Source organism: Silene latifolia, chromosome 3, assembly GCF_048544455.1.
Source record: "Silene latifolia isolate original U9 population chromosome 3, ASM4854445v1, whole genome shotgun sequence".
Classification (NCBI taxonomy): Eukaryota; Viridiplantae; Streptophyta; class Magnoliopsida; order Caryophyllales; family Caryophyllaceae; genus Silene; species Silene latifolia.
In genome coordinates this window covers 100,447,742-100,460,424 of record NC_133528.1, presented here as the reverse complement: position 1 = coordinate 100,460,424, position 12,683 = coordinate 100,447,742, and the positions used below count along the sequence as shown (strand labels likewise).

The following is a 12,683-nucleotide window of genomic DNA, read 5'->3' as shown; positions in this document are numbered from 1 at the left end:
CCCAACAAAATGACTATGTGAAAGAACGATATTAACAAATTACGTCAAATAAAATGTGAGACGGTTATTTAATCATATTTTAATTAAACCAATTTAGCGTCAAAACGATTTATAACCATGACTAGCCCAAGTTACTAAATTTAGCTAGCCCATTTATGAAATCAAATGAGCCCAACAACTAAATCAAATGAGTCCCACAAAATAATTATGTGAAGTCCAATTAACTCAATGTGTAAAAGATTGATAATTAACGAGTTAAGTTATATAAAACATGAGACGGGATTCGAATAATCATAACGAACATTCATAAGACCGCCCCATCATCACTAACTGGGCCAATATCCAAAACAACACTCAGCCCAACTTGGCAAACCATAGCTCCCTATGGTCCGATGGTATCCCATGTAGACGGCCCAACTAGATGGACAAAACAACCCAATTGAATTAATGTAATAGGCCCAAATAACTTAGTAACAAAGATATCATTAATCACTAGGAAATAACCAAGGGAGGAGGGGAATGAAGGGTATGAACCAACCCTTTACCCGAGGCCAAACCACGCCACGAGGCCGCGGCTGCGCCACCAACTCACGGCCAGGCAACCACCTATGCACCAGCAACTACAACCCACGCAACCACTCCCTCACAGCAGCCCCTAACAGTCCCACACCGTCTTGTTAAAACCGTCCTAACGCTGCATATAAATCCCGTCCCGCAAAATAACACTTTGCCGTCCTAAAATAAGCACCAAAACAGTGACACAAACGGTGTCAAGACGGACTCAAAACAGGCCGTGAGCAGCCCGACATGACCACCACCTGACTACCCATAACCACCCTTCACAACACCTCACAACCCGACCCAACAATCAGTCCAAAACAGAGCCAAGAGATGCATAAAACCGAACCCAACCCAGTCCTAAGGCGCATAACAGAGACCGCCCCAAAAACTGAACTCAAGCAACCACCATCACGAGTCCATGAGTTATAAACCGAGCTCCACCACACGAGGCTCATAACGGAGTCCCGGGCTCAAAACAGTCCCGTTTCAAAACACCATTAAAGACGAGAAATATCATACAAATGCCAAACATTATAAAGATTTAAACTTCAATAAACAAGAACATTTAAAAGGACACATAAGACGGAAATTTCTACGATTGTCGAGTAACCTATCACCGTTACCTCATTGCACTTTAAAATAGCATGCTTCCGGCCCAAAGCTATTCTGAGCTGTCCCAAGTAGCACCCAAGCGCAGGAACGGAGGAAAAAGGCGGGAAATTCGAGCCCAAAGTAAGACGACCGAACGGAAACAGAGGCAAGATGGCGTCTTTCTTACATATAAAGAAGGAGAATTAGGAGGGGAAGCTAATGGTGTAAGAATCAGGGGATTTGGTTGAGAAACGAGGGAGAAAATGGAGGTTGAAGGTGGCGGAAATGGCATGTATGGGCTCTGTTGTTTCGTGGTTGTAGCTGCTGTTTTGTTATTGTGGCTGTTGTTGCTCATTCGAAAAGAAATAAGAAGGAAAAAGGGTGAGGAAATGAAGGTTGAGGATGGCGGAAATGGGGCGTGCCATGGTTGCTGCTGTTTCGTTGTTGTTGTTTGTTGTTTAAAGGAAGAAGGAGATGAAGGAGAGAGGGAAAGCAGGGGGTGGGGTTATCCGGGTAGGTTAGATGATAGCCACACAAACCAAATAATAATAGTAATATGTGTAGTATTATATATTAATAATAATATATGTACTAACAATAATAATAATATATAATAATAGTAAGAGAGATATTTTAAAGGTGAGGTGTAAAATGTTAGGTGGGTGTGATGTGTTGTTAAAATAGGATAGGTCGAAGAAGGTTAGTCTCACGAGTAGAAATGTGATGGTCTATAACTAGACGGAAATTGAGACAAAGATTATTATTATTACCGTCACTATTATTATCCGACCAAAAATACGTATACATTTATTCTTATATAAATTGTGTCCCAAATTATAATTTAATAATACGTACTTTAAAATATTCTTTTCATTAAAATCGTGCTTGAAATTAATTAATTAAATTAAATAATTTAAAAATATAAAATAAGGAAATTGAACGGTTAAATAAGGTTCAAATGTCAAAATAGGAAATTCGCGGGTGTTACAATCAACCTCCATAGATGTGGAGTCATTTCCACTCTCACTTTGACTTCCTTCTTCTTCCTCCTCTTCATTCTCTTCTTCTTCTTCACCTTCTTGCTCATCACTCTCATCAACAACCATCTCCTCTTCACCCGGTCTACTACCTCTAGAAGTGCTAAGAAAGAAGACCTCTCTATCCGCCCAACTAGGCAAAGGACAAGATGGATCGAGAAGTCCTTGCCTAGCAAGATGTTGGAGGAGCGGATATTGTGCTTTGTAGGCATTGACCCTATCTTCATAAGCTTGTTTATGCATTTCCTTCATCAATAGAGTCAAGTAGTCATTTCCCACTCTAGCATTTTCGGGTTTGAACTCGTGGTAGGTGAATGGATAAGGTGGGGTGATAATGGAGGAGGAGGGCTCGGCGACTTCTTCCCCTTGATGTTGAATAATGTATTCGGCTTCCTCGGAGAGTGGGAGAAGGTAATTCGGTCTATGAACATTCAAGCGGCAAATCTTGCTAGGCAATGTGAAGGATTTAGCATCATTTGTCAACCACCCAAATTTGTTGTCAAGAGTATCATTCTTGACCCATTTGAACTTTTGAACCATGGTGGGCAAATCAATAATATGGCCTCCCTTTACCGGTGTATATGTATCATTTTTATTGAAATTCCGATTAAAGTGCTTAGCCAAATAAGTCACTAATCCTCCATTGACAATAAAGGCCGTGCCTTCTTTGCCACAATCAACATTTTGCCACAATCAACATTAAACCATCTTTCAATCAAAAGTCGTAAAGTATTGTATGGCTTGGTGAAATCTCTTCCAATGTTCAAACTCGACTCAAGAAGAATAAAGTCAAGTTCGGTAAGATGATTTGTACCTTTCCTAGATATCAACGTATGCCCAATAACCTTGTGCCATACTCTTATGCCCGGATGGTGGACAAGAAGAGCACGACAATCATGATAAGATGTGAATTCTTTTCCAGAAATGGCCTTCCATAGAGGAGCGGGGTCATACTTGGTAGGCTTCTTTGTAAAAGTCGGGTCATCACTAAGGCCAAATATTTTACCAAACTCTCTATAAGACAAACATCTATCAACATTCTCGAGACGAAACTCAAATCTCCACCTTGGTGACTTTCAAAGAGCTCAAAAACTCTAAGGTGAGGGAAGAGTAAGTTAATTCTTGCATTTCAAACAATTTACTCAATCCCATAGACTCGAAAAAGGTCTTTGTTTGCTCAAGGACACCCAATTTCGACAATGTATCTTGACAAATGAACTTGGTAGGCAAGATAGTTTTCTTAGCAAAGGAAATAAATTTCTTCCTATGGGAGTCGGAAGTGAAAATTACCTCCGGATAATCGGCTAGTTGTTCAATGACCGGAGTAGTAGAAGTAGTAGCTTCCATAGGAGGATTTTGCTCTTGAATCTCCAAACTTGCATTATGCACTACCAATGCCTTTGATGCTTGCTTATCAAGAAGATTGTTGTCTCTTAGAAAGGTTCTTCTTTTGGGGTGCCTTGCTTCCACCTTTTGTTCTTGCCATACTCCTTTGCTTAGTGACACCAAAGAAAGCTTGAAATCTTCAATTTCTAGTAATACCCAAATCGATTTAGGATAGATGAATGTTGCCTTGTATCCCAAAAATCGACTCAAAACTTGAAGATTTTGGTGTTTTAATCACTTGTTTTTTTTTGGTGAAAATGTGAATATATATATAAATATCAAAGAAATATTCAATAGTTACATAACAAGCAAGAGTTCAAACCCCCACTACGACAAAATAAAGCCTAATTAATTCGACTGTGTGCAAAGCCAATCAATGCTCACATTGGCTCCTCCAAGCTTAGCTTTAAGCCTCCTAGTAACATCTTCCTCAATTCTCCTCGCAACCAGTTCTGGACGCAACAGACAACCATTTATTCTTGCATTATTTCTTTGGTACCACACATAATAATGGTAGGCAGTAAGACAGGTGGCTCTAGCTTTCCAAAGGACTGAATTCTGATACACAGTAGCTAGAGTTATCGTATCAGGGACATTCCCTCCAAACCACTGAGACAGCTGAGCTTTAATTCTGCAGCTATACACACAGTCAGAAAACACATGTTTCACAGTCTCAGTTTGGGCCTCACACATCATACATAAATCATCAGTGCAGCAGGCTATTTTGAGTAGCTTTTCCTTGACATTCATCCCATTATGCATCATCAACAAGGTAACTATGGAGTGCTTAGGAACATTCCAATTATTCCAAACAACAGGTGACCAGACTACTGCAGCCTGTTCAGAGCAAAGCCAATCATAGCCACTCCTTATTGTATAACCCTTAGGATGATGTTCCTAGCTTCCATTCACGAACCCATCTTTAAGCTTCTCTTTCACTTTGCAGATGCTCTTCCAAACCCAAGTACTGTCAGTAGGAGGGGTGTATTCCTGCCAGTTCTGATCTTTAATGTAAATAGCATTTACCCATTTGATCCACAATCTATCAGCCTTGGAATGGATCCAGTTTACAAGCTTACCAACAGTGGCAATGTTCCAAATGTCTGCTTTTTTTATCCCTAGCCCACCCTCCTTTTTTGAAGCAGTAACTTTGTCCCAAGCTACCAAAGGAACTCTATGGAAATCAGGACTACCATCCCATAGATAATTCCTACAAATTGCTTCAATTCGTTTAATGACACTTTGAGGAATGATAAACATTTGAGCCCAGTAGTTATACAAAGTATTGAGCACAGAATTGATTAAGGTGACCCTGCCAGCATATGATAACTTCTTTGCTCACAAACCCCTAATCCTGGAGACCATTTTTTCAGTCAGAGAAGTGCATTCTTGCTTGGATATCTTTCCAGGCTAGATAGGCACCCCTAAGTACCTAAAAGGCATAGCTCCTTCAGTAAAACCAGTCACTGATTTGATACCTTCTTTGATATTCTCTTGCATCCCATTAAAGAAAATCTCAGATTTAGCACTATTCATGCTCAGTCCAGAAGCATTAGAAAATGAGGTTTAAGCTTTCATAAGCAGCATGATAGAAGGAGTATCTCCCTTGCAAAATAGTAGCAGATCATCTGCAAACATCAGGTGGGTAAGCTTGAGGGGCTTGCAGCTTGGATGATAATGAAATGGCCATCTAGCAGTAGCAAACTTGATGATCCTGGTAAGGTAGTCCATACATATAGTGAACAAGAGGGGAGAGATGGGATCACCCTGTCTGAGTCCCCTATGTCCCTTAAAGTAGCCAAACAAATTTCCATTAAGGGACAAAGTATAAGAGGGAGTCCTGATACAGCTCATCACCAGGTGGACAAAATGTTTAGGAAATTGTAACCCATACAGCATTTGTTCTACAAAATCCCACTCAACTGTGTCATAAGCCTTTTGTAGATCAATTTTAAACAGACATCTGGGGGAGGCACTTTTCCTTGCATACATATGAACTATATCCTGACATATTATGACATTTTCAATAATTGAACGACCTTTAATAAATGCTCCCTGGTTTTCATGTATTATGTCATGCAGTACCAAAGCTAACCTGTTGCAAAGTAGTTTGGATATGACCTTGTAAAGCAGGTTACAGCAGGCAATAGGTCTAAAGTGCTTGACTGTGGTAAGTCTTTCACATTTGGGAATAAGAGTTATATTAGTAGCATTAATCTGAGATAGCAACTGACCATTCCTAAAGAATTCCTTGATAGCATAGCAAATATCAGGTCCAGTAGTGTCCCAAGTATCTTTAAAAAACCCACTGGTGTAGCCATCAGGGCCAGGGGCCTTGTCCTTTGGAATAGCAAAAACAACTTGCTTAATTTCCTCATCTGTCACTGGTGTATTTAATAGAGCTGAATGTGCATCAGAACAGAATGGACCCTGCTGAAGGACTTCATTTCTCACAAACTCAGTAGACTTCTTGCTGCCAAGAAGATCAGTATAGTAGTCTATGAATGCTTGTTGAATAGTCTCTCTATCAGTACAAAGATGGCCCTGCATATTTTCAATTTGAATGATCTTATTCTGCAAGCATCTCTTTTTAATAGCAGTGTGAAAGTAAGCAGAATTAGTGTCCCCTTCCTCTAGCCACTTGGACTTGGCCTTTTGTTGCAGAAAGCTATCCCTGGCAACTGTCAAAAATCTAACACTAGCAAAGCAGCAGATAATTTCTGAGTTATCAAATCAAAGGCATTGGCGATATCATCTTTAAGAAGCAATTGAATTCTTTCTAACTCATGACAAGCCCGACTAGCCTTGTTTTCAATATCGAGTAACATGTGATCCTGTTCGTGCCTTTGAGTACACCCTTCAAGTTCTTCAGACGTTTGGCTACTCTAAACATCATATTCCCCTCTATTTGAATAGACCAAGCTTGTTAAACTTTAGCCAAAAAATCAGGAGCAGTGCTCCACATGTTAAAGTACTTAAAACTTGCATTCTTCCTACCTCCCAGTTTTGTATTCCTGACAACACAAGGATTATGGTCAAGGATTCCCTCTGGATGAAAATGGGCTACCATTTCAGGGAAAGTATGCAACCATTCTTGATTAACCATAAACCTATCCAACCTACTAAACTTCCTATGAGCAGCATCTTGTTTATTCGTCCAAGTAAAGTAAGCTCCAGTGGCATGAATATCAGTCATTACACAAGTGGTAATGCAGTCAATAAAATCATCCATATCCTTTTGCTTGGTATTGCCACCCATCCGTTCATCAGGAGAGATGACTGTATTGAAGTCACCAGCCATAACCCAAGGACCATTGGAATTAGATGCAATGTTCTCCAATTTTGCCCAAAGATCTTTCCTTTCCACACCCTCATTATAAGCATAAATCATGCTCAGGAAGAAGGATTTATGTGTAATTTTGACAGTCACCTTAACATGAATAAACTGGGGATCATATTGCAGAACCCACACATCAAAGATGCTAGGTTGCCACAGAAGCCAAACTCTGCCCCCTTTATGCAAGTTACAATTTGTTGTCACACACCACCCTTCTAGCATTTTATTGGAAATATTATGCACATTTTCACCATTAATTTTTGTTTCTAAAAGACCAAACAAACAAATCTCATTATTCTGAATGAACTGCTTAACTATTTTTTGTTTATTTACATTATTGAGCCCTTTAACGTTCCAAAAGCCTATATTATTCATTATTCAAATTGTTAGAGGGGTCACCTATATCTTTCACCTGTACTGTAGCAGCCTGTGTCCCATTCTGAATAGCTGCATCAGTGCCTGAAGTAATTTGCAGAGGAGGAACAGTGTTGTCTGACTGCACCACTGTAATCCTAGCCTGCTTTACAGGAGGGGACTGACATTGCAGTGCAGGGAATTCAACATCTGAGATGGTGGTGCTAACAGGAACAATTGGTCTCCACACTTTTTTAGGAGGCACTCTTTTCTGTTTCTGAGCAACCCGTCTGCAATTCTTACCATCATGGCCGAGACTTTTACATTTATCACACAATATGGGCTTCCATTCATATTCAACATGAAGAACAATCACCTTTTCTTCTGCATCCAGGAATTTGACTGAACTAGGCATATGCTGACCAACTTTCAACTCAATCATGACACGAGCAAAGCCTAGCCTAGTCTTCTCCTCTGTTGCCAGATCAGACTTGACATAGGGTCCAACTAATCCCGCAATAGTTGGCAAACATTTACCCCAATATTTAAGGGGCAACCCATGTAGTCTTATCCAAGCTGGGACCACCTTCACTTCTTCTTCCATTAAGTCCACATTCTCCTGCCAAGCCTTCACTATTAATGGTTTGTTATCAAACATGTGATAACCACCTGCAGGACTTGTTCTTGATCTTTAATATCCTTAAACCTTACTAGGAACACTCCATTAGGAAGGAAAGAAATCTTGTCTATTCCATGCTTTCCCCATACCCTATGTATATAACCATTAAGGACCTCCCATGGAGGATTTGCACCTAGCACAAAACAGTACACTACTTGTTTCCAATAATTAACCTCATCTTGTGTGTCCTCATCAGTAAACTAAATTAGGGTATCAGATTTATCTTTATTCTCACCTATATTCTCCATTACTTTTTCAGTATTCACCACGTTCTGCTTCTTCCCACGCTGTGTTACCCATTTGACATTTGCACTAGGGTCTTCTTCATCCTCGAAAGATAACCCCTGAATAGGTACAACTTCATGCATGGCTTTAGTACGTGAAACATCTTCCTCTCCTGGTCCAGTTTTCTTTTCATGACTATGGCTCTTACTACCCTTTTTTTGGGACTTAGATTGTGTAGGGCTAATAGATCTCTTCTTCTGAAGCTTTTTTGCAGAATTTCGTGCCATAATCAGGATAAAATTGGCCTCAAAACGATGAAGAAAAGGTGTTTTCTTAATCGCCTCTTAATCGCACATTAGGGTTCTCCATTAGGGTTAATTTTAATTTGTTTTAATCACTTTTTGTTGCTAAACAAGTGATTTATTTTTGTTTTGCGGAAGTTTGGATTTGATTTGGTTGATTTTGGTTGAGAAATTTGGTTTTTGTTGATGGAGAGGATGAGGGTTTGGGGTTTTGGGTAGTGTTTATGTTTGAATGAATGAAAATGAATGGGGAAAGGGGGTTTAAAGACCCGTTGGATTTTGAAAAGCACAGGGGAGACGAGCGGATAGGCCTCGGGACGCTCGGATTCTTTGATTTCTGGGTTCAGGAAAAGACGCTTGGGGACGAGCGTCTCGAAGGCAAGACGAGCGGATTCTTCAGCTGGGACGAGCGTCCTATGCTAGAGACGCTCGGATTCCTTTCCAGGGAGAAATCCCAAAAATTGACAGTGTAAAGACGAGCGTCTTTCCACTGAGACGACCGTTCTGGCTGAGACGAGCGGATTCCTTGCTGGGACGCTCGGATTCTCAGTCAGACCCAAAAATTATTTTTGCAGCTTCACAAGACGAGCGTCTTATGCCCTGGACGCTCGGGTTCACTTCAAGACGAGCGGATCCCCTTCTGGGACGCTCGGATTCTGCCTCTTCCACACGGATTCAGGTCCATCCGTGGGTGCTTCGTAACCCGTGTCATTCATCCTTCAATTCTTGTGTTCTTCATTGTAGGGGCACTACGAAGGCATGAATAGCCTAGGCAATTGCTATCCCCACACTAAGGCAAAACACTACACACCAATAAACTCATAAGTCCCTCCCTCACTTTTCTCGAAAATGATGAAAATCTTGATCAAGGCATAAAAATGTAAATCCAAAATTGACAAAAATGCAATACAATAATTAAAATGCAAGTTAGGGAGTTAGAATATTTACAAGTGGTGGTTTAGGAAGGACTCCACCAAACTCTCATCCAATAATGAGATGTCAAGGGGGCATGTTCAAGGTGTTGTTGATGTTGCTCAACATCTTGAAGAAGTAATCGAAAGCTTGTTCATTGTCATGATAAAGATCTTCAATAGACCTTTGCACTTGTTGTTCTCCATGATGGCCTTGGGTCATAGCATTACCGATATAGGGATTGAATATCCCTTCAAACTCATCATCCCAAGACCGCATACTTCGTCTACTTGATCACTAAAAATGTCTTGAGTTGATGAAGACAACTCTCCTTCTTTCTTATCTTGGCCAATGAGGCCTTCTTCTTCACTTGTCATGGGTGAGCTTTTCAAGCTCTCTTTGTTGCAATTTTATTGCTCTTTGGATGGAGCATCATCCACTTTCTTCTTCCATTGAAATGCCAACTTCTTCATATCATCTTTCCGGCTATAGTGATCAATCATAAAACATGGCTCATGTAATCGGGGAGCTCTCATTGTCTTGTCAAGATTGAAAGTGATGGTTTCATCTCCCACTTCAAAGGTGAGCTCTCCATGTTTCACATCGATCACCACTCCCGCGGTGTGCAAGAAAGGTCTTCCTAAGATAATAGGAATGTTGGAATCTTCCTCCATATCAACAATAACGAAATCCACCGGGATGAAGAATTTGCCAATTCTTACGGGAACATCTTCCCATACCCCTAAAGGTGTCTTTGTTGATCTATCCGCCATTTGAAGCATGATATTGGTGCATTTGAGCTCTCCCATTCCTAGCCTCTTGCTTACCGAATATGGCATGACACTAACACTTGCCCCAAGGTCACATAAAGCTTTGTTGATTGTAGTGTCACCAATAGTGCATGGAATGGAGAAACGTCCCGGATCCTTGAGCTTTGTAGGTGAACTTCCTTGAAGGATGACACTACTTACTTTAGTAAAAGCAATAGTCTCAAGCTTCCGGATGGATTTCTTCTTTGTAAGAATATCTTTCATATACTTTGCATAGGCCGGAACGTGACTGATTAATTCCGTGAATGGAATCGAGACTTCTAAATTCTTCACAATCTCCATGAATTTTCCAAGTTGGTCATCGAACTTAGACTTAGCTTGACGACTTGGAAAAGGAAGTCTAATCACAATAGGCTCCTTCTCTTTGGCGTTTTCTTCATTCTTCTTTGAAACTTCTTGAATGGTGAGTTCTTCTTCCCTAGAGTTTTGCACAACTCTTTCCTTGTCACTAGTCTCCACAATGTCATCCTCAACTTGCTTCTTTGGCTCTTCATAGCTTGTACCACTCCTCAAGTGGATAACACTCACCGATTCATGTCTTGGGGGATTACTTTGAGGTGGTAATTGCCCCTTTTGTCTTTGAGAGCTAGAAGATGCTAATTGAGTCATTTGGGTTTCCAACATTTTGGTGTGGGCTAGTATGTTGTTGATGGTGATGTCTTTTGCTTGGCTATCTTTTTGCATTTGAGTGAAAAATTCGTGTTGGTTCTTTTGCATTTGGAGGACCGCTTTTTGAACATCAAAACCTTGGTCATTTGATTGAGTGTATGGAGTTTGATTTTGATAACCTTGGTTTTGGTTGTAAAAGGGTCTTTGATTTTGGTTTCTCATTGGAGGTGGGGTGTATGTTGTTTGAGGGTTTTAAACATTTTGGCTTTTGTATGAGAGACTTGGATGGAATTTGGTGTTTTCATTGTAATACTTGGAATAAGGGATACCACTCTTGTATGCTTGAAAAGCATTCGCTTGTTCACTTGTTCCCCTACATTCACTTTGATCATGTCCCAAAGTTCCACAATTCTCACATATTCCACTTGGAATTGATGAAGATGCCACCATGGCATTAACATGTTGCTTTGGTGATTTGGAGGCTTCTTCAAGCTTAGCCATAGCCTTCTCAAACTTCAAGTTGATGGTATCAATATGAGCACTAAGTTGGGCACCCAATTGAGTAATAGAGTCCACTTCATGCTTTCCTCCTCTAGTAGCCTTTCGAGGTCTACTATATTGTGAGTTATGGACCGCCATTTCCTCAATCTTATTCCATGTTTGATTATCGTCAACTTCGGTGAACATACCATTTGATCCCATGTTGAGAATGTTTCGGGAGTCTTCATAAAGACCATTCCAAAATTGTTATACCAAGAACCACTCGCTAAGTCCATGATGAGGACATGAGCGACAAGTTCCTTTGAATCGCTCCCAAGCTTCATACAAAGATTCTTCGTCCCTTTGTTTAAATCCCGTGATTTAGGCTCTTAGCATGTTAGTCTTTTCCGAAGGGTAGAACTTTTTGTAGAAAGCAGGTGCCAATTTCTTCCAAAAGTCAATACCAAGAGTAGCTTTATCAAGGCTCTTTAACCATTGTTTCGCGGTACCAATTAAAGAAAAAGGAAATAAGACCCATCGGATTTGGTCTTGAGTCACTCCGGTTTGTGAGATTGCATCACAATAGTCACAAAAAGTCTCTATGTGAGAATGAGGGTCTTCACTAGGCATCCCCCCAAATTGGCTTCTTTCGACTAATTGGATAAATGCGGATTTTGCAATGAAATTACCGGTCAAGTGTTGTCGCGTGCGAGTACCATTGGGTAGGTTTTCCTCGGTTGGTACAGAATGTGATGAAAACTTAGGCATTGTGGGTTGATTTTGGGGTCGATTTTGTGTTGGGTTCTCTTCTCCTTCTCTTGCAAAAGGGTTGATGAACTCAATAGTATTTGGTTGAATATCCACAACCTCACCAATACCTCTCAAAGTAGTTCTAGCAAGTCTTCTATTGGTTATCAAAGTTCTTTTAATTTCGTGATCAATGAGTAACAAGTTACCTTGTGATCTTCTAGACATGCAAAATATCAAATAACTCAAAAATAATTAGAACAAACCTTGAGGAGTTTTACTTCCCCAAGGCAAAAAAGAAACAACTAATAACAATCAAATCAAATCAAATCAAGTTAACACCGTCCCCGGCAACGGTGCCATTTTTGGTCGGACTTTATCGTTTTCGGTTACTTGTCGTTAGGAGTACCTAGACCAAAACAATATTTATAACTTCACAAACTACTCTACTATTAGTAAAGAGGTAAGTAAAGGTCGGATCCCAAGGGACGGGTATTGATGTAGGATTTTCGATTGCAAATGGTCGTGTCTAAGGGTGTCACAATTTGGGTTGAGATAGAAGATCACTAAACTAAATAACAATGTAAATAAACAAGCAAGATAATTAAAATGAGATGTAAACAATTGATTAAA

General features: G+C 40.2%; 1 protein-coding gene and 1 non-coding gene across 2 annotated transcripts; one reads left to right on the top strand and one right to left on the bottom strand.

Annotated features, from left to right (window-relative positions):
• Positions 1–3,923: 3,923 nt before the first annotated feature.
• On the bottom strand, positions 3,924–5,111 carry LOC141649394 (uncharacterized). The gene is made up of 3 exons (XM_074458086.1): positions 5,008–5,111; positions 4,536–4,887; positions 3,924–4,412 (listed from the first exon to the last, which is right to left on the bottom strand). Exons 1-3 carry the CDS (start codon positions 5,109–5,111, stop codon positions 3,924–3,926), a joined length of 945 nt encoding a protein of 314 aa, XP_074314187.1.
• A 6,481-nt stretch (positions 5,112–11,592) lies between these two features.
• Positions 11,593–11,699, top strand: LOC141650777 (small nucleolar RNA R71). The gene has a single exon (XR_012546793.1). It is a non-coding gene; the product is annotated as a small nucleolar RNA R71 (small nucleolar RNA).
• Positions 11,700–12,683: the final 984 nt, after the last annotated feature.